Raw genomic sequence first — 19,845 nt, forward strand, 5'->3', positions numbered from 1 at the left:
CACACATTATTAACACACATGTATAACACACACACACACACGCACACACACTTAAATATATTTAGATAAAAGTATACGTACGTATATGTTGAGGCAACACACAATTCAATTCAATTCTTGGGGTAAAGATTCAAAACTATTCTCGATTCAAAAGCTATACTTTTTTAATACCATTGAATGTAATTTCTATAATTAACTACATTCCTCCATAAAATAGATAAACAGCTCTGATAATTTTCTACATTACTTAAAAGAATACTGGTTTTGTTCAATGAATTGCTTCCCAAAAATGTAATAAAGTCGAATACAAATAAGGCAAAAAGAGAAGTATCCCACACTTATCGTAAATCTGTACAGCAAATATGGGCATCTGCATCAACAATATTATTTGCCTGAGTGGCTGGCAAGAACAGATTGGGAAAAAAATAAAAAATAAAAAGATTTTTGATTTTTTTATATTGATTAAGAATAACTAAAAATAAGAATTGTGATTAATCGGAAAATCAATTTTTTTACACCCCTAGTATATGTACAAATATGAATACATACATACATATAAGTATATGTACGTATATGTATACATACATATAAGTATATGTATGTATGTATGTGTACATACATACATACATACATACATATAAGTATATGTATGTATATGTATACATATATACAAGTATATGTACGTATATGCATACATACATATGCACATACAGTCGTGGTCAAATGTTTACATACACTTGTACATAACATAATGTCATGGCTGTCTTGAGTTTCCAATCATTTTGACAACTCTTATTTTTTGGGGATAGAGTGATTGGAGCACATACTTATTGTGCACAAAAAACATTCATGAAGTTTGGTTCTTTTATGAATTTATTATGGGTCTACTGAAAATGTGACAAAATCTGCTGGGTCAAAAAAGTATACATACAGCAATGTTGCTATTTGGTTACATGTCCCTTGGCAAGTTTCATTGCAATAAGGCGCTTTTGATAGCCATCCACAAGCTTCTGGCAAGCTACTGGTTAAATTTTTGACCACTCCTTTTGACAAAATTAGTGCAGTTCAGCTAAATGTGTTGGTTTTCTGACATGGACTTGTTTCTTCAGCATTGTCCACACGTTTAAGTCAAGACTTTGGGAAGGCCATTCTAAAACCTTAATTCCAGCCTGATTTAGCCATTCCTTTACCACTTTTGACTTGTGTTTGGGGTCATTATCCTGTTGGAACACCGAACTGCGACCCAACCTCCGGGCTGATGACTTTAGGTTGTCCTGAAGAATTTGGAGGTAATCCTCCTTTTTCATTGTCCCATTTACTCTCAGTAAAGCACCTGTTCCATTGGCAGCAAAACAGGACCAGAGCATAATACTACCGCCACCATGCTTGACTGTAGGGGTGGTGTTCCTGGGATTAAAGGTCTCACCTTTTCTCCTCGAAACATATTGCTTGGTATTGTGGCCTAACAGCTCAATTTCTGTTTCATCTGACATCACGTGGACAAAGATAAGACCTTCTGGAGGAAAGTTCTGTAGTCAGGCTAGAATTAAGGTTTTAGAATGGCCTTTCCAAAGTCCTGACTTAAACGTGTGGACAATGCTGAAGTAATAAGTCTATGTCAGAAAACCAACAAATGTAGCTGAACTGCACCAATTTTGTCAAGAGGAGTGGTCAAAAATTCAACCAGAAGCTTGCCAGAAGCTTGTGGATGGCTACCAAAAAGCGCCTTATTGCAGTGGAACTTGCCAAGGAACATGTAACTAAATATCAACATTGCTGTATGTATACTTTTGACCCAGCAGATTTGGTCACATTTTCAGTAGACCCATAATAAAATCATAAAAGAACCAAACTTCATGAATGTTTTTTGTAACCGACAAGTATGTGCTCCAATCACTCTAACACAAAAAATAAGAGTTGTAGAAATATTTGGAAACTCAAGACAGCCATGACATTATGTTATTTACATGTGTATGTAAACTTTTGACCACGACTGTACATACAGACACGTACATACAGACACACACATACGCACGCACACACACACAACTAAATATTTATATTATTGTTTTCATGTTAGCATTTAAGATAGCTTAAAATAATGCTCTAGTTGCCTGGTAGCAATTTCGTCGCAAGCAATCACTCTAGTTGTCAGCTAGCGATTAGCTGTGCTAGCTGACAGCTAGCAATTAGCACCTAGTTTTCGGCAGGCGATTAGACTCGCCAATTGTCAGCATGTGACAGATGCCACAATCTGCCAGCTAGCAATTAACGCTCTAGTATTCATCCTGCAATTAGCTCGCCAGTTGTCAGCTAGCTATTAGTGCACTAGCTGCCAGCTAGTTATTAGCAGTGCTATACTATATTATTTTAATATATTAGTATTGCACAATAACAAGGTACCTTTCGGACCAGTTTCATTATAAACACAATTTCATACATGTTATATAAGTAGGAGGTTCCCTGCTCCATCTCTATTTGACTTGTACCTTTGGACTTCTGCTCGCTCTCCTGCTGGCTGTTGCCGCTCAGCTCCAGACTGCAGTTGCTGCTGCTGTTCGAGGAGAGCGTGGCGTCAAACACCTTAGGTGGGGAGCCCGGCCCTTCATCCTGAGGAATGTCCGGCAGCTCCCCGAGACTCTCCACTTCCACTGTGCTACTGTCGGTCTCGCTGCGCCCGCCTGCTACTTCCTCTTGCTCCAATCCTGGCAAGAGGCCAACAGAAGCCGACTCTGGAGGCAGGCCAGGGGGTGTGGGCGGCGCCTCGGAGAGAGGCTGTGCTTGGCCAGAGTCTTCCACTGCACTGCCTCCACCTGAAGGGGACTCTGGTGTGGTGGGTGGTGTGTTGAGTACAGAATTACTGCCACTACTGGGGAACTCTTGTAGTTTTTCATCCATCTCATCGTCAGGTCCTGCATCTTGTTCGACACTTGTATCGTCCAGACATGAAGGTACAGGTGGAGGAGGAGAATTAGCAGCTTCTGTGTCGGAATCAGAGAATAATTCCTTAAGAGTCTTTTTGGGCCATTGTGCCTGAATGCTGGACCACACGTCCTTTTGGCCTTTGGAGCGCACAGCTGGCTTTTCCTCTCCATTTCCAGACATCTTGGCCTTCTTTTCAGGAATGTCCCAGAACCCAGCTTGTCTGCTGGATTTGCTCTTCTCCTTAGTCCCATTGTACTTCTTGGATGGGGATCCTTTGGTTTTTGGGCGACCTCGTTCAGTCTCTTCAGCTTGGGACCCAGAATGTGCTGCACCCTCCTCATCTGAACTGGTACTAGAGGAGGCACCTCTGTCCTCCATGGCACCAGCGCTTCTGTCTTCCAGCTTCCTGGAAGAGCTGCCCGCCAGCCAGTCTGCACTTCTTGTGGCCCTCTTAGCTTTGGACAGGTTTTTGGGGGTCCTCTCTGCTGCACCTTCAGATTTCCTTTTCCTGGTGTTTGTGTCCCCCATCAAATCGGGCGGGCTTCTGCGCTTCACCCCTTCTGCTCCGGTTATCTCCTGGTTGTTCTCGGAATCTGCAGAAGATTTGGCTCCATCGGTGGGCGTGTCACTCTCGTTCCGTTCTGAGGGTTTTTGAAGCTCCGGTGAGGCCTTGTTTTCGTTACTGTCCCCCTCATCCTCATGCTCACTTTCCTCTGTGGAAAGCTCAGAGGCTGAGTCAAAGACAAAAAGTTAGTTTCATCACGAACAAGATGGAAGCAGAAAAAAAGAGTGTTTCTACCTTGCAGGCCGTTGAGGATAGAAGTAATTTCAATAGACTTGATGGGAGACTGATGATGAGTCCCTGGGTCCTCCACGCCCTGGTCTATCTTGGAAAATACATCCTGAGTCAGGTCACACTTGGAGAGAGAGACACGGTTATTGTTGGGCGAAGGTCCAAGGACATCGCCGTCGTCGAGCCTCTCCAGCCTGTCTCGCTCCCTCTCAGCTTTGTTCTATCAGAATTAGACACAAGTCAGTCATCTATTTCATCATGCAAAGGCAAAAAAGCCAAAGCTTGTCAAAAGTCATACCTTTATTTTTTTGCGGTGCTTTATTTTTGGTACATTCTTATTGGCAGGGCAAACAATCGTGTCTGCTTTAATCCATTCATCATATCTACAAAAGCAAATACAAACACAGAATACCGTTTTTCATCAATCAGATCTTAGAGGGGAGCTCAATAAAATATCCTCACTTCACCACCCACCAGGCAACCACCTTGACTGTCTGGCCCGACACATTGCTGTGATACAGTAAACCTCTATAGCAAAGGAATAAATCCCACAGTGTTGAAATAAAGCCTTTGAGAAAAATATTTACACCAACACCGACAGAACAGAAGGTGCTATGTGGGTCATATGAGGAGAATGAAAAGTTGCACGATATCACACACACGCGCACACACACACAAGACACAATGTAGAGAACATCCCATTGTCTTTTCAAAGAGTACTACAGGATCACACGACAACAATGAGACAATGAAATGCAATTTTTGCTAGTTCCCCGAATGCTCTACATTAGCACGACATTAAGCCTAGCCCACTGGAGGGTTGGAGGGTAGAGGTGAGAGAAGCTGAACTTTGCTTGGCCCCTCATATGTTAGTGTAGCTCTATATTGCAGGAGCTAAAAGGAATGGAAGTACAACAACTGCATGGCCAATCCAAGCACAACAAATAGCAGTTCAGCATGTCTGTAAATTTGTTTGAGACAGACATCTGAGGGGGTGGACAGACGGGGGGGGTTCAATCACAACTGGCTAAGAAAAGCGTACAAGCAATCCACACCGACCCAATTCTGCCCCTGAAGGGCCCAGTCAGCTCTAACTAAGAGACTGGATCGGATGAAGCAGAATTGTGAAGAAGGGGTGCATTAGTCACTGTTGCAGGGATATCCATGACATGGTGATCCCGCTGGCCAATTTGAAGGTTAAGATGTGATTTTGCTTTAGGGTGAATACAGAAGTTAGGTGATTCTCCCCACGTCCTGCCTTACCTGACGTTCCAGCCACAGTAGTGCACCAGGTAGCGCACCGCTCCCCCCTCCACGTCTGCCTCTTTCACAGTGGCCTCGTACGTCTTCAGACAGCGGCCTCGCCCATACCTCACCTGCACCTTCATCCCCGGGGGGTAACACTCAAACTCCTCCCCTTCCTCCCCCTCCTGACTGTTGTCATCCCTGCAAGAAAAACAGTTCAGCACTTCCTGTCCCTAGTCTGCTCCAGACAACACTACAGAAGCCCACACAGCCGCCCCGCCTTTCTCTATTCTATTATATAGCTTTTTTTCCCTCTTCTATCCAGTTAAAGGGTCTCACCAACTTCCCATCCCTGACTGTCATCTACAGCACGCTGAATAATACAGAGAAAGCCTTTCAAATGACAGCACTTAAGGCGTTGCAGAAATGAAATAATGACCAACTACTATCTCTCCAGCCCTACATGCATAAAGCACGCCTGGGATTATCATTCACACGCTGTATAGAGCAAAACAGCCACAAGGAGGAGCTGGTGAGAAACAGTCAGGAGATGTCAAAGCTAGAGGGGTCTACTGGCAGTGCAGGGGGAGTTCCGGTTAAGTGGCTAAGGCTCACGGGCCACAGGGGTCTCCAGAGCCAGAGGGGCATGTTAGCACAGCAAAGCACAACTTAGCAGGCAGCACAGCAACCTGAAGCACAACTTTAACATTCCATTTTGTTTGCTGCCATATACAGCAGATCAGAAACCTCCACAGTCCACACTGCAGCTCAGAGCAGGGGATTACTTTAAGATGATGTGCAGTAGTCCACACAGAACAACAAAAGAAGCTATTTATAATACTTAAAGTAATAAAACAACAAATGTAGGACACAAAATGATGTTGACAAAAACAGACCTGTTCTCTAACCAGATGGTTGGCCATATTTCTGATTGGAAATCAAATCAATGACTTATACATACTGAATTGAAAAGGTTTGAAAAAAATAGGGCGCATTAATCTGCAAGATGACACAGCATCTAGTTTTCTCATGTTCTGAATCACTTTCAGAAGTATGCATCATAATTCCCATTAATACTGTATAATGTTTGGTAATGTATGTATTCTTTGTATTTTTATTTTGTATACTCCTATATGGACCCCAGGAAGACTAGCAGTCGCCTTGGCATCAGCTAATGGGGATCCATTCAATAAACAATAAACAATACATAGGAAAGACAGCTAGAGAACGGGCCAATTTCAAGAAAAATGAAATGACTATTAAAAATAGCTTCAAGCAAACAGTTTTAATACGGTAGATCAGCTACTATAGTATAATATATTAATTACATATTAATATATTTCAGCACTATATTGTACATTACGGAACTCAGGTTTAAAAGGTTTTTCTCTGAAGTCCTGGAAAATCTCCATCTAGGGTATTTTTTTTTTTAGATGTAAAGCACCAAGTCAGCACTATTATGGATAAAATGTGACAAAATGAGGGCATCCTATTTTGAAAGCACAAAGTAATGCAATAAAACAACAACTAAATCATTTACAAAAATTAACAAATTAAACAAACATTCCAGGCCTCAACAAATTATAATCTTCCCCCAACCCATCATGAAGCAACTTGAAAAGACACAATTTAACAAGCAAAAGGGAACATTTGTCAACACAAAGTTAATCTTCCCTCTAAAAGGTTACTGCCTTGTGTCTAGCGGTCTACTGCGTCAGCAACAACAATCACACTCACGCACACTCACACGGAACATTAAATAAAGCTGAACACAAAAAAAGCCAAAAAATATGAGGTAAAGTGAGAGAGGAAAGGGCAACTAGCGTTGTCAATAGAAGGGCAGGGTGGAAGTCAAGAGGCCATGTTGTGTGCGCTGAGAGGGTGAGGCTAGAGAGAGAGAGAGAGACGGTGGAAGAAAGTGAGAGATAAGAGCACAGTGTGACATGCCAGGTGAAAAGTAGCTGTCAGCCTTTGCCAGCTGATGCAGACTAAGCCATGAGTAATAATAACAGCACAGTGGGTAAGAGTTTAGTTAGAAAAGAGAGAGAGGCCTTCCTCTCTCTCACCCAGGTGGATTGTGGGTATAAAGCAAATGAATGCTATTAAGGTCTAGCTGCCACCAAGAAAGGACATATTGGGTCTTTATCAACAGTACAATGCTAACCTTTTCTGCTGATGGCAATTTAAATAGTGACTCCATAGCACCCACCATGTGTTTGTGCCATTAAGATGCTTTTTTTTAACCCCCTGCTGGAGGAGCCGTCCCTTCAAATCACCTACCCAGAGTTATCCTTGCTTTGCCGCTCCTCATCATGGTCTTGTTTGATGCTATCGGCTCCGAGGCGAGATGTTGAAGAGCCTTCATCTGCGTCTCCTAAACAAGGGCTGTTGTCTTCCTCCTCCTCTTCATCGACATTGTTGTCGCCATTGCTGTCCTTTCTTTCAGCTTTTGTAGACGCAGGCTCACATTTGTGTGGCTCCAACTCGGGGTTCTCTTCCTGAGGGAGAGGGAGGTTTTTAATACAAAAAAGACTTGTCAAAGAAAATGTCTATTTGTGCATGCTGTTTGTTTGGAGCACATTCCGAGAAAAGAGTGGCAAGATGTGAATGCACCTTGCAGACTACAGACAGAGTGTGGATTGCTTCTCCGTTCCTATGGTCTTTCTGTTCCTCTGGGCTGGTTGATGTGGCAGTTGGGCTTCCTCCCTCAACCTCAGACTTCACCTCTCCCTTGGGGGCCTGCTTCAAAGGGAGGTCCATTTTGAAGGTGATGGCTGTGGAAGTGCAGTATTCCTCAAAGCCATAAAGGTACCTACATGAAAGCACAATTTTGCAACATGAAAAAAGATTGTCCTCAAACCTAGCTAGACACTCTGAGCCAGTTTCGGTAAAAGAGTGGCAACATAAGAAAGAACAATTTGCCCTGCATAGCCCCTATTGATGAGACACTCTCACACAAAGCTAGTGTATTAGATCACTCATATTCATTTTTAATGGCCAAACTGTTGCACTGAACCATACTGTGTTGTTGAAGAAGAGCAGAGCTTGTTTATTAAACTTTACAGCGTAATCTTGATTTATGAAACCCTCATTATTTCCGGACGACTTATTAGAAATATGCTTTGTTGTACAAACCTTGTCTCAGTATAAGGAGGTTTCATCCACCCATTGTGTGCCTCGCATCGCAGCCATTTTGTGCCAGGCAGCACATCCATTGTGTTCGAGCTGATTGATCTCGGGTGCTTATTCAGTCAGTAGAACAGTGATGTCAATAGATACTCTGCTAATTGCTACCTATGTGTTTTTTTGCCTTTCTACAGCATTGTTCTAGTTTTGCTATATCAATTTGACTCCAAAGAAAGCAATAGACAAACAATGTTTGTTTTGAAACATTCAGGTAGTGTCCACAGCATTGTCGACACTGCTTTCCCCCACCCCCTCCATTTCACCGCACGCAAAGAAGATTAACTGACGAGGTAAAGCAGATTTTATTCTTATTCCCAATCATTGCAGCGACCTGGGCATCTTTTCTTGGATGCTAGTTAGTTGATGTCGGGGCTCAGGCTGTGAGTTGAGGCAACCTTCATTATCGAACGAAGGTGTTCATCAGTCATTATATCTCGTAGTCCACCCGGACCACAGTCTTGGGGGCGTGCCTTAAAGGCACTGCCATTAACATCCTCTACGAGCTGTCCGCTTTTCATCCATTCTAACAACGTGTCAGCCCAGTCACAAGATATGTGCGGCTTCTGTACGCACACACACGTGAATGCAACGTATACTTGATCAACAGCGATACAGGTTACACTGAGGGTAGCCGTATAAACAACTTTAACACTGTTAGAAATATACGCCACTATGTTAATCCACACCAAACAAGAATGACAAACACATTTTGGGAGAACATCCGCACCGTAACACAACATAACAACAACAGAACAAATACCCAGAACCCTTGGCAGCACTAATTCTTCCGGGACGCTACAAAATACACCCCCCCCCCACACACACACACACACCTTGTAGCGTCCTGGAAGAGTTAGTGCTGCAAAGGGTTCTGGGTATTTGTTCTGCTGTGTTTATGTCACAGATGACGTCACACTAACATCACGTGACACCTCTGATGAAGGCTGCAGAAGCAAGATAGCCGAAACTTGTCAGGTACAAAACTTTACCTTACTAGCCTATATAAATCAACCATTTATAAATACACATTAGTAGGCTAAATGAACCTCTTCAACATATATAAAGTATGAGAATTAGCGGTGAATGCGGTGTCACCGCGGCACTGCCGCTGTATATAATCGGCGGGCCAGCTCTATTGTTAATTTGATATCGCCTCAAGGGCCAAGTGAAATTACACGGCGGGCCAGAGTTTGACACCCATGAACTACACTAACTTCAGTTGTTGTTTTATTATTATTTATTATAACCATGTGTGCTGTCTCAGAATGTTCTGTGATCAACTTTACACAGCTGTTTTTACATGTAATTGGTGATTATATAGCTTTAAGTCTGCATATTAATTTAATACCAAATTGAAAAGGGAGGTTTGCCAAACATGTAAGAATACAGTACAACCTGTGGTAAAGCCATATTTTCGAGGGTAATCACCAATACGTTGTTGTATGTGTGCACGCACGCACACACACATACACACTAACACCCACACACGAATACACACATTACAACACTTTTTTCGCCACACAGCACTTGATCGTGACGTAACAACAAACATTTGTACAAAAATAACAATTTAGTTTGCATTGATTAAGGCAATCTGTAACAGACTGAACAACAACACATAACTTCAATTATTTCAACTTTAACAATCCCCCACATCAGAATCTGACGACAATGCAATATGACGTATAAAGAATAAAACATTGAATAGTAAGAGTATCTAAAAGTTTGGCTCTATCTTGTTTATTTACCTGACGGTATCCTTAAAGTTTTGTGATCAATCAGAAATATCAAGCAGCTAAAATGTGCCAAACATGGGGACGTTTTGAGAGTGTTTTGCATATCACCCATCATGCACTGTAGTGAATTAATATATGTGTAATTTTAATTATATAAAGTGCTTGAAAATGTTTTATAATGTTCAGAAACTTTAATGAGCAGGAGTGTTACGTGTGACCGTATGTGAACTTAATTTGTTGGTTATAGTTAATTTATACAATGAGTAGGAACAGTTAATTGGATTGGGCAATATAAAATGATGCTGTTCTCAGGTTTTCAAATGAAACTCGAGGTCATTGACCATCCATGCTAACTTCGCCCGCAAGAGGGCAACTAGATCACGATGATTCAATTCACACGCGACTAAATTTTGACAAAAACGCGTCGTGGGCCAATCTTCTTGTTTAAACTTATGATGTCTCGCGGGCCACACTGAAGATTCTGACGGGCCGCACTTGGCTCACGGGCCGTTGTTTGGACATCACTTGTAAAGCGCTTTATATTGTGTTCAAAGTGTACAAACTTTGAGTTTTGTCGAGGCTGGAAAATATTATTCATGTTGACATTGTTTCTTATGGGGAAATTTGCTTCACTATAGAAACGTTTCTATTTACAAACCCTGTTCAGGAGCCAATTGAGTTCGTAAATCAAGATTTCACAATATTTTCACTATTTCACTATTTTAAATTAGTTTTTCACATTGTGTTTCCATGTTAAAAAGATGTTACTTTAAAAAACTGTTGGCGTGACAGCATTTTGTGAATCTTTTGAGCTGTAGTTAATTTGACATATTTACAGATGTGTCCAGTTTCCAATACAGTACAGTCCCAATGTTAAACTCATTCCTACTGTACGCCTTTGCTCATACATACTTGCGGTAAGCGCATTTGACGTTGTAGCCAGCAGCTGAATTAAGCACAGGGATTCCAAGGTCCTGATAGACTTGCTTCCAAATGGAGCCACTTTCAATCTGTAGGAGAGAAAGAATGGAGTTAGCATGCAGACCACTAGAGAGCTGTGACTAAATCCAGCTATAATAGTCAGTGCTGTGCCACTGTGGCACTCACATTGTCAAAACCCCCCAATTTGTGCACCAGCCTGTAGAGCTTGAACAGGTTGAGGTTCTTGTAGCCCAGCACAGGCCGCTTATTGATGGGCGTTCCTGGGGAGCAGATCGAGAGTGCAAATAAAGTTAAGAAACAACCACTAAAGAAAAAAAACAATTATTGAAGTAATGGTTTTATTTATATAATGTATAAACCTGTTCAAAGTAAATATAAGACACATCAAGCATCTCACTACTGTGCATTGCACATTAAATTACAAGACTGTGCTAAACTCTCAAGCCAACCTTAAATTTGTTGTTTTATCAGTAGTTTAATAATTATGTTGAACTTAAATGTCACTCACTTAAGCACAGATGCCTGCCAAAAGTTGACTGTTAGCAAAAAAATAATAAAACAATGAGTGTATGCTTGTGTCCATTTATGGTATGGTTCATGCAGGACTGTCATTTTGATGCAATGGTGACCCAAAAAGTAATTAATTACTGTAGTTTCCAGACTGGAAGCCACTACTATTTTTCCTACGCTCTGAACCCTGCAGCTTATAAAAATGTGTGGCTAATTTATGGATGTTTCTTTGCTAATAGCCATACTTTTTTGAATTCAACAAATAGTTTTCATAAAACACAGACAGACACATTGAAAAGGTGTGTTATTGTTTGTGCAATGGCACCATCTTTTGGATGAATTAGCTCACTGCAGGTGCTAATGGCCATACTTCTTTGAATTCAACAAATAGTTTTCATAAAACACAGACAGACACATTGAAAATGTGTGTTATTGTTTGTGCTATGGCACCATCTTTTGGATGAATTAGCTTACTGCAGGCGCTGCCAGTTGAGAGTGTACTTCCTGTTTCGAGCTTTAAACCGGAAGTATATTCCGATTCGTCTACTCGTCGTTTATAGCCTTTCTGCTCAAAAATATTCTTCATTCATCACTCCAAGCAACACTTGTAAGTTTTACAATACAACTAAAACAATTCATACTTACCAACCCGTCCCATGTGTAATGTATCTTCATGCATATTTGTATGTGTTATCGTAATGTAATCAAGCTAACTTCATTAGCATTAGCTATAATGCTAACACGTTCACGACTGGCTGTGTTAGTATTTTTAACTTACAATGGCATTACGTTTGTATTGTTTCAGTTTAGTAAATTTATCAAAGCTTCACCGTGGAGTTATTGAGTCTGTTCAGCTGATTGGAGAGCTAGCCTACGCAGCTAGTGGGTCCATGATAATGACTTCTGTTTTGTTTGATCATCCGTTTTACTGCCATGTGACAGGCACTGTTTGCAAACAATTAAGGTTTAAAAATAAACATTTACAAAATCTTTCGTACCGGTATATATCTTCGTCTTATGGTCCGGTGCGGCTAATGTAAAATATTTATTTAAAAATTTAGTGGGTGTGGCTGATAACTGTGCGCTCTATAGCCCAGAATTTACTGTACATTCTTGTATCACCTTTACACAGATCCTTCCCCAAAAAAGTAACTGGTTTGTCATTGGTTGCTACCACTCTACAAAGTTTGAAGGAAATTGTTTTTGTACCTTGTTGTGCATTGTGTCTGTCCTATTTGGTGTTTTACGATGTCAAAGTGATTGGTGTGAAAAGTTCATTGAGTAACCACTAATTGTTAAAGTGGTCCAAACTCACTTCTGTCCTCCATGAACTTATAAAGCTGCTGCAGGAAGTTCTCCCTCTCCTCTGGATACGGTTCCACTTCCTCCTATCGTCAGGAGACACAAAAGTTTAAAGCTGATTTCACTTGAAGTTTGTGGACAAACAAGCATGACCATGACTCAGCGTTCACCTCTTGGTCTTCGCCACTTGCATCTTCTTCCTGCTCCTCCTCTTCATCGTCATCGTCCACCTCGCTGCTGGAACTTTCCTCTTTCACTTCCGTCTTCCAGGTGCTGGGAATGACCAACTGCTGCTGGAACTCCAAGGCTGCATCCAGTGCTGTATAGCACACAACCAGACTGATTACGCTCTCAAAAAATTAAACGTGAACAAGATACCCTAAATCCAGAAAAACTAATCATTAGGAGAAAAATAAGCTAATTCAACAGCAGAATGCACAACAAAGCAGAGGCATTCTGCCACATGTCATAAAGGAATTGTGTCCCACAGCTTGCTTGTTATAGACATGTGTATTTGGAGGCAAATTCACAGATGTGATGCGACTATAATAATATAATAAGGATATGCATAAACAGTCTTTGGAAGCCATTGCGTTAGAATGACTCTGCATACTCTGCATGTCTGCTGCAAAAAGTTCTAAAACAAACCCACAGAAGGCTGAGTGTGGTGTCGTGTACAGTGCGTTTACACTTTACTAAACTCACCTGGCTTGAGCCCTGCATCCACTTTAGGGGAACAATTTGCGTCGATCTCTCGCACATCCTTCCGAAGCACCATGTAACTGCAAAAACCAAAGTAACGCTGATTAGCGGAAAAATACCAGCGGCTTTTTTTGCACGGCGAGAAGGGTGATTTACTACATAATAGTGTGAATGTTGTCTGTCTATCTGTGTTGGCCCTGCTGCGATGAAGTGGCGACTTGTCCAGGGTGTACCCCGCCTACCGCCCAAATGCAGCTGAGATAGGCCCCAGCATCCCCGCGACCCCGAACGGAACAAGCGGTAGAAAATGGATGGATGGATAGTGATGATTCAAGCGATACTGAAGCATCGATGCATTACGAAACACAAGGAGTGAGACTGTGTCCCTCGAAGTCTTAATGTGTGTGGCAATTTAAGAAAAAATTGGTTAGAACATGTGACCAATACAAGTGCTGTGTCATTTGACTGTGAAGTACTGTGTCTATGTTTTTTTGTGTGTACTGTTAAACTGTTTATCAGGAAGTGACAGCTCGTAATAAAATAAGTCAGAAGTGGCGTGCGTTATTTGGCATCGGTTTTCGTCGCAGTCATCAATCTAAATGAATGAATGAATGAATGAAATAAAGGAAAAAAATACAGAATACCGAATACTGAAGTCTGGAATCATTTTGATCTTATAGCACCAAGTAAGGTAAATGTTCTTCTTTTCCTGTTCACTGTTTGGCTCATTGACCAGCGTTGCTTTTGTTTCATATTACTTTTTGCGCAGCTATTTGTTAAAAAAAATAAAGACAAAGACAATTATACAAAACCAAAAACCAGTAAAGTTGGCACGTTGTGTAAATTGGTAATACAAACAGAATACAATGATTTGCAAATCCTTTTCAATCTATATTCAATTGAACACACAGCAAACACAAGATACTTAACGTTCGAACTGGTAAACTTTTTTAGCTCATTTGGAATTTGATGCCTGCAACATGTTTCAAAAAAGCTGGCAGAAGTGGAAAAAAAGACTGAGAAAGTTGAGGAATGCTCATCAAACACTTATTTGGAACATCCCACAGGTGAACAGGCTAATTGGGAACAGGTGGGTGCCATGATTGGGTATAAAAGCAGCTTCCATGAAATGCTCAGTCATTCACAAACAAGGATGGGGCGAGGGTCACCACTTTGTGAACAAATGCGTGAGCAAATTGTCCAACACTTTAAGAACAACATTTCTCAACGAGCTATTGCAAGGAATTCAGGGATTTCACCATCTACGGTCATTAATATCATCAAAAGGTTCAGAGAATCTGCAGAAATCACTGCACGTAAGCAGCGAGGCCCAAAACCAACATTGAACGCCCGTGACCTTTGATCCCTCAGGCGGTACTGCATCAAAAACCGACATCAGTGTGGAAAGGATATCACCACATGGGCTCAGGAACACTTCCAAAAACCACTGTCAGTAACTACAGTTCGTCGCTACATCTGTAAGTGCAAGTTAAATCTCTACTATGCAAAGCGAAAGCCATTTATCAACAACACTCAGAAACGCCGCCAGCTTCCCTGGGCCCGAGCTCTTTTAAGATGGACTGAAGCAAAGTTGCAAAGTGTTCTGTGGTCTGACGAGTCCACATTTCAAATAGTTTTTTGAAACTGTAGATGTTGTGTCCTGCCGACAAAGAGGACAAGAACCATCCAGACTGTTATAGGCGCAAAGTTCAAAAGCCAGCATCTGTGACGGTATGGGGGTGTATTACTGCCCAAGGCATGGGTAACTTACACATCTGTGAAGGCACCATTAATGCTGAAAGGTACATACAGGTTTTGGAGCAACATATGTTGCCATCCTAGCAACGTCTTTTTCATGGACGCCCCTGCTTATTTCAGCAAGACAATGCTGAGCCACATTCTGCACGTGTTACAACAGCGTGGCTTCGTAGTAAAAAAGTGCGGGTACTAGACTGGCTTGCCTGTAGTCCAGACCTGTCCCCCACTTAAAATTTGTGGTACATTATGAAGCATAAAATACCACAACGGAGACCCCGGACTGTTGAAAAACTTAATCTGTACATCAAGCAAGAATGGGAAATAATTCCACCTGAAAAGCTTCAAAAATTGGTCTACTCCGTTTCCAAACATTTACTGAGTGTTGGAAAGGCCATGTAACACAGTGGTAAAAATGCCCCCGAGCCAACTTTTTTGCAATGTGTTGTGCCATTAAATTCTAAGTTAATGATTATTTGCAAAAAAATATGTTTCTCAGTTTGAACATTAAATATCTTGTCTTTGCAGTCTATTCAATTGAATATAAGTTGAAAATAATTTGCAAGTCATTGTATTCTGTTTTTATTTACGAATTACACAACGTGCCAACTTCACTGGTTTTGGGTTTTGTATTTGCTAACTATTAATTGTATTTGCAGGTCAAATGTAGTGACTTTTTTAACCAACACAGTATCAAGGCACTGTTAAAACAGCTAGTGAGTGTGCCATACACTCACTGAAGTGTCATTTAGCCATTACTATTATTATACACCCACTATTTTTTATTTATTTAATATTTTTAGTTGGCCATTATTTATTTAATATTTTTAGTTGGCCATCCATTAAGAGTTTCAATTGTAAATTGTGACAATAGCGTTTACAATGGACTTTAATATTGTTTAATGCCACTGTAGGAATTATCCTGGTCAATAACCATTTTGTGTACTTAACTAGCACAGTCAGAGCCCCTGCCAAATAAGGGGGAAAAAGTGTGTTTCCACTGTTGCTGCGGCAACCACATCTGTCAAACTAAGAATAACCAGCTGTCTGCCCTCTGGATTGTGACCTTGCTTTCCTTTCGATATTTTCAAAGGCCATTGCTTTTGAAAGTCACATGTACGGGTTACTACAAAAGGTCCCAAACTTTCAGGAGGAGGGGGTTAAAAAATGGACCTATAACCTGCACAATCACTTGAAATGAATCATATCAATTAAAAATGGAAACATGACAGAACCATTGTATAAAAGTTTATTGAAACCAAAAGAAAAGCAATACAATGTGTACAGGTATGGGCTGTACTAAAGTAGGTATGGGCTGTTTAAAAGTGTTCATATATTCTGCATGCCAAATAACCAATGACTAAACTAAAAGCTAAACATGAAAAGAGACGTTAACGTGACAAAACAAATACATGTGCTTGACAGCCTGAACTTGTCCAAGGTGTTAATAAGCACTAATCATGATCACCACTTTCATCTTGTTATTCCTTCCACATAAAAGCAAGCAGATTGGAATGAAAACAACCCTTAAAAATCTCATTATGTTGATAGATTTTCCATCTTCTCACATTATTATTTCTGGAATCCAGCCCTTGATACACTGCGCTGATTTCCGAGGGTAAAATCAAATTGCGACAGTAAGTGGAACAACTACTGTGTGCGCTGTGGAACAATACCTGACAAGAATAAAACCTGCATTTCATCTGCGGCTTATCTTCCTTCTAATCAGCGCCACCCTTCACCTGACTATTAACCAAAAGACACACGATGAGATCTTTTCATACTTTCTGGGCTATAATTATTTGCTGAAGACTTACAAAGTGGATGTATTGTGGATTGCATACTCAAGGCCTGAGATAAGGGTACCAGGCTGCCCACTCATTAATGACATTCTTGCAGGCAGTGAGCAAGCAGCAGTGTAGATGGCCTGGAGATGTAATGTTCCTACTGGAGATGTAATGTTTCTACTGGAGATGTAATGTTTCTACCCTCTGTGGACAAGCCTTTAAACAATGACCAAGGTTGGGCATCTTGGGTCATTTACCATATAGACACCATCCTGAAGACAACAATTGATTGTATCTGCTAGAATATTGAAATACATTGCATAATGCTGTGTTGCAAACAATCAAAATGGCTGTTGTTTATTTAGCAGTAGCTTTGCAGGTGTTAGAGTATTATAAAGATTTATAATGCCAAACATACAAGTTAGATATCATCAAAAATAGCTGAATGTGATGGAGTGGATCCATAGACTCTTAAAGGGGTCCTACTTTGCAAAGCCAACTTTTCTTACCTGTTGGTGCCTGTTTTTGTATATTTGGGATCCCTATAAATCCTGAAAATTTTAAATCAAACCATGGATGCATGGCGGAGATATTTATATAACAATCTTGCCTTCTTCAAAACTTGCTCCAAACGAGCTATTTGGAGTTACAGACTTTAGTGATGGTCATTGTATATCACCATATATGATAAAGGTATACCCAAAGGGCTTTGCTCGAGTCTGACATCTTTTTTCAGTTGTTGTCCAAAGTTGTAGTATATAAGTTCCTTATTTGTCTCTATTCTCTCCTTGTGGGGCAGACTCGCTCATACACACACATTCATGCTAAAAATGGCTGGTGCCATTGCCAATAAAATAGTTTTAACTTATATCTGTCAGTAAACTCGATATGGAAGCGCTAAAAACTACAACATAGCTGACAGAGTGGAGACTCAGTCGAAGGGGTCTTAGCCTTGGGGAGGACTTTGGCACGTAAATAAGACCACCCACAAAACTGCGCATCCTGAAGAGACGGCCAGAAAGCGACTTGAAGTCGGTCTGTAGAAGAAAACCAATGCAAAATTTTGACTTAAGCACCACATGACATGTTATGTAGCCCACAAGGAAGTGTTTTAACTGTAGAAAAAAAATCTTAAAATTATCCCTTTAAAAAGAAATACCTTTTACAAAACAAACACACAAACAACAAACAAACAAAACAACAGCCCGAAGAGGCAACGTGGGTCCCCCCTCCAATGGGCTCACCACTCATGGGAGGGGCCATAGAGGTCGGGTGCATTGTGAGCTGGGCGGCAGCCTAAGGCAGGGCACTTGGCTGTCCGATCCTTGGCTACATAAGCTAGCTCTTGGGACGTGGAACGTCACCTCGCTGGGGGGGAAGGAGCCTGAGCTTGTGCGCGAGGTAGAGAAGTTCCGGCTGGATGTAGTCGGACTCACCTCGACGCACAGCAAGGGCTCTGGAACCAGTTCTCTAGAGAGAGACTGGACTCTCTTCCACACTGGCTTTGAAAGCAGTGAGGCGACGAGCTGGGGTAACGATTCTTGTTGCCCCCCGGCTCAAAGCCTGCACGTTGGAGTTCAACCCGGTGGACGAGAGGGTAGCCTCCCTCCGCCTTCGGGTGGGGGGACGGGTCCTGACTGTTGTTTGTGCTTACGCAACAAACAGCAGTTCAGAGTACCCACCCTTTTTGGATACACTCGAGGGAGTACTGGAAAGTGCTCCCCCGGGTGATTCCCTTGTCCTACTGGGGGACTTCAACGCTCATGTTGGCAACGACAGTGAAACCTGGAGAGGCGTGATTGGGAAGAATGGCCGCCCGGATCTGAACCCGAGTGGTGTTTTGTTATTGGACTTTTGTGCTCGTCACAGATTGTCCATAACAAACACCATGTTCAAGCATAAAGGTGTCCATATTTGCACTTGGCACCAGGACACCCTAGGCCGCAGTACCATGATCGACTTTGTAGTTGTGTCATCGGATTTGCGGCCTTATGTTTTGGACACTAGGGTGAAGAGAGGGGCGGAGCTTTCTACCGATCACCACCTGGTGGTGAGTTGGCTGCGATGGTGGGGGAGGATGCCGGACAGACCTGGCAGGCCCAAACGCATTGTGAGGGTCTGCTGGGAACGTCTGGCAGAGTCTCCTGTCAGAGAGTTTCAATTCCCACCTCTGGAAGAACTTTGAACATGTCACGAGGGAGGTGCTGGACATTGAGTCCGAGTGGACCATGTTCCGCACCTCTATTGTCGAGGCGGCTGATTGGAGCTGTGGCCGCAAGGTAGTTGGTGCCTGTCGTGGCGGTAATCCTAGAACCCGTTGGTGGACACCGGCGGTGAGGGATGCCGTCAAACTGAAGAAGGAGTCCTATCGGGTTCTTTTGGCTCATAGGACTCCGGAGGCAGCGGACAGGTACCGACAGGCCAAGCGGTGTGCGGCTTCAGCGGTCGCAGAGGCAAAAACTCGGACATGGGAGGAGTTCGGGGAAGCCATGGAAAACGACTTCCGGACGGCTTCGAAGCGATTCTGGACCACCATCCGCCGCCTCAGGAAGGGGGAGCAGTTCACTGTCAACACCGTGTATGGTGCGGATGGTGTTCTGCTGACCTTGACTGCGGATGTTGTGGATCGGTGGAGGGAATACTTCGAAGACCTCCTCAATCCCACCGACACGTCTTCCTATGAGGAAGCAGTGCCTGGGGAATCTGTGGTGGGCTCTCCTATTTCTGGGGCTGAGGTTGCTGAGGTAGTTAAAAAGCTCCTCGGTGGCAAGGCCCCGGGGGTGGATGAGATCCGCCCGGAGTTCCTTAAGGTTCTGGATGCTGTGGGGCTGTCTTGGTTGACAAGACTCTGCAGCATCGCGTGGACATCGGGGGTGGTACCTCTAGATTGGCAGACAGGGGTGGTGGTTCCTCTCGTTAAGAAGGGGAACCAGAGGGTGTGTTCCAACTATCGTGGGATCAC

General features: G+C 42.3%; 1 protein-coding gene across 2 annotated transcripts in view; it reads right to left on the reverse strand.

Moving 5' to 3' along the window:
- arid4b (AT-rich interaction domain 4B) overlaps positions 1 to 19,845 on the reverse strand; it is a 109,531-nt gene that overhangs the window by 15,434 nt on the left and 74,252 nt on the right. Inside the window, exons 10-20 of one of the 2 annotated variants that reach the window (XM_062058532.1) lie at positions 13,345 to 13,421; positions 12,810 to 12,958; positions 12,653 to 12,725; positions 10,993 to 11,087; positions 10,798 to 10,895; positions 7,577 to 7,775; positions 7,244 to 7,461; positions 4,982 to 5,164; positions 4,017 to 4,101; positions 3,725 to 3,938; positions 2,490 to 3,656 (exon numbers count right to left, since the gene is read on the reverse strand). In XM_062058532.1, the coding sequence (XP_061914516.1) occupies positions 2,490 to 3,656; positions 3,725 to 3,938; positions 4,017 to 4,101; positions 4,982 to 5,164; positions 7,244 to 7,461; positions 7,577 to 7,775; positions 10,798 to 10,895; positions 10,993 to 11,087; positions 12,653 to 12,725; positions 12,810 to 12,958; positions 13,345 to 13,421 (2,558 nt within the window). The remainder of the gene's footprint in view (positions 1 to 2,489; positions 3,657 to 3,724; positions 3,939 to 4,016; positions 4,102 to 4,981; positions 5,165 to 7,243; positions 7,462 to 7,576; positions 7,776 to 10,797; positions 10,896 to 10,992; positions 11,088 to 12,652; positions 12,726 to 12,809; positions 12,959 to 13,344; positions 13,422 to 19,845) is intronic. The other variant, XM_062058533.1, reaches the window with a different exon arrangement.

Source organism: Entelurus aequoreus, linkage group LG09, assembly GCF_033978785.1.
Source record: "Entelurus aequoreus isolate RoL-2023_Sb linkage group LG09, RoL_Eaeq_v1.1, whole genome shotgun sequence".
NCBI lineage: Eukaryota > Metazoa > Chordata > Actinopteri > Syngnathiformes > Syngnathidae > Entelurus > Entelurus aequoreus.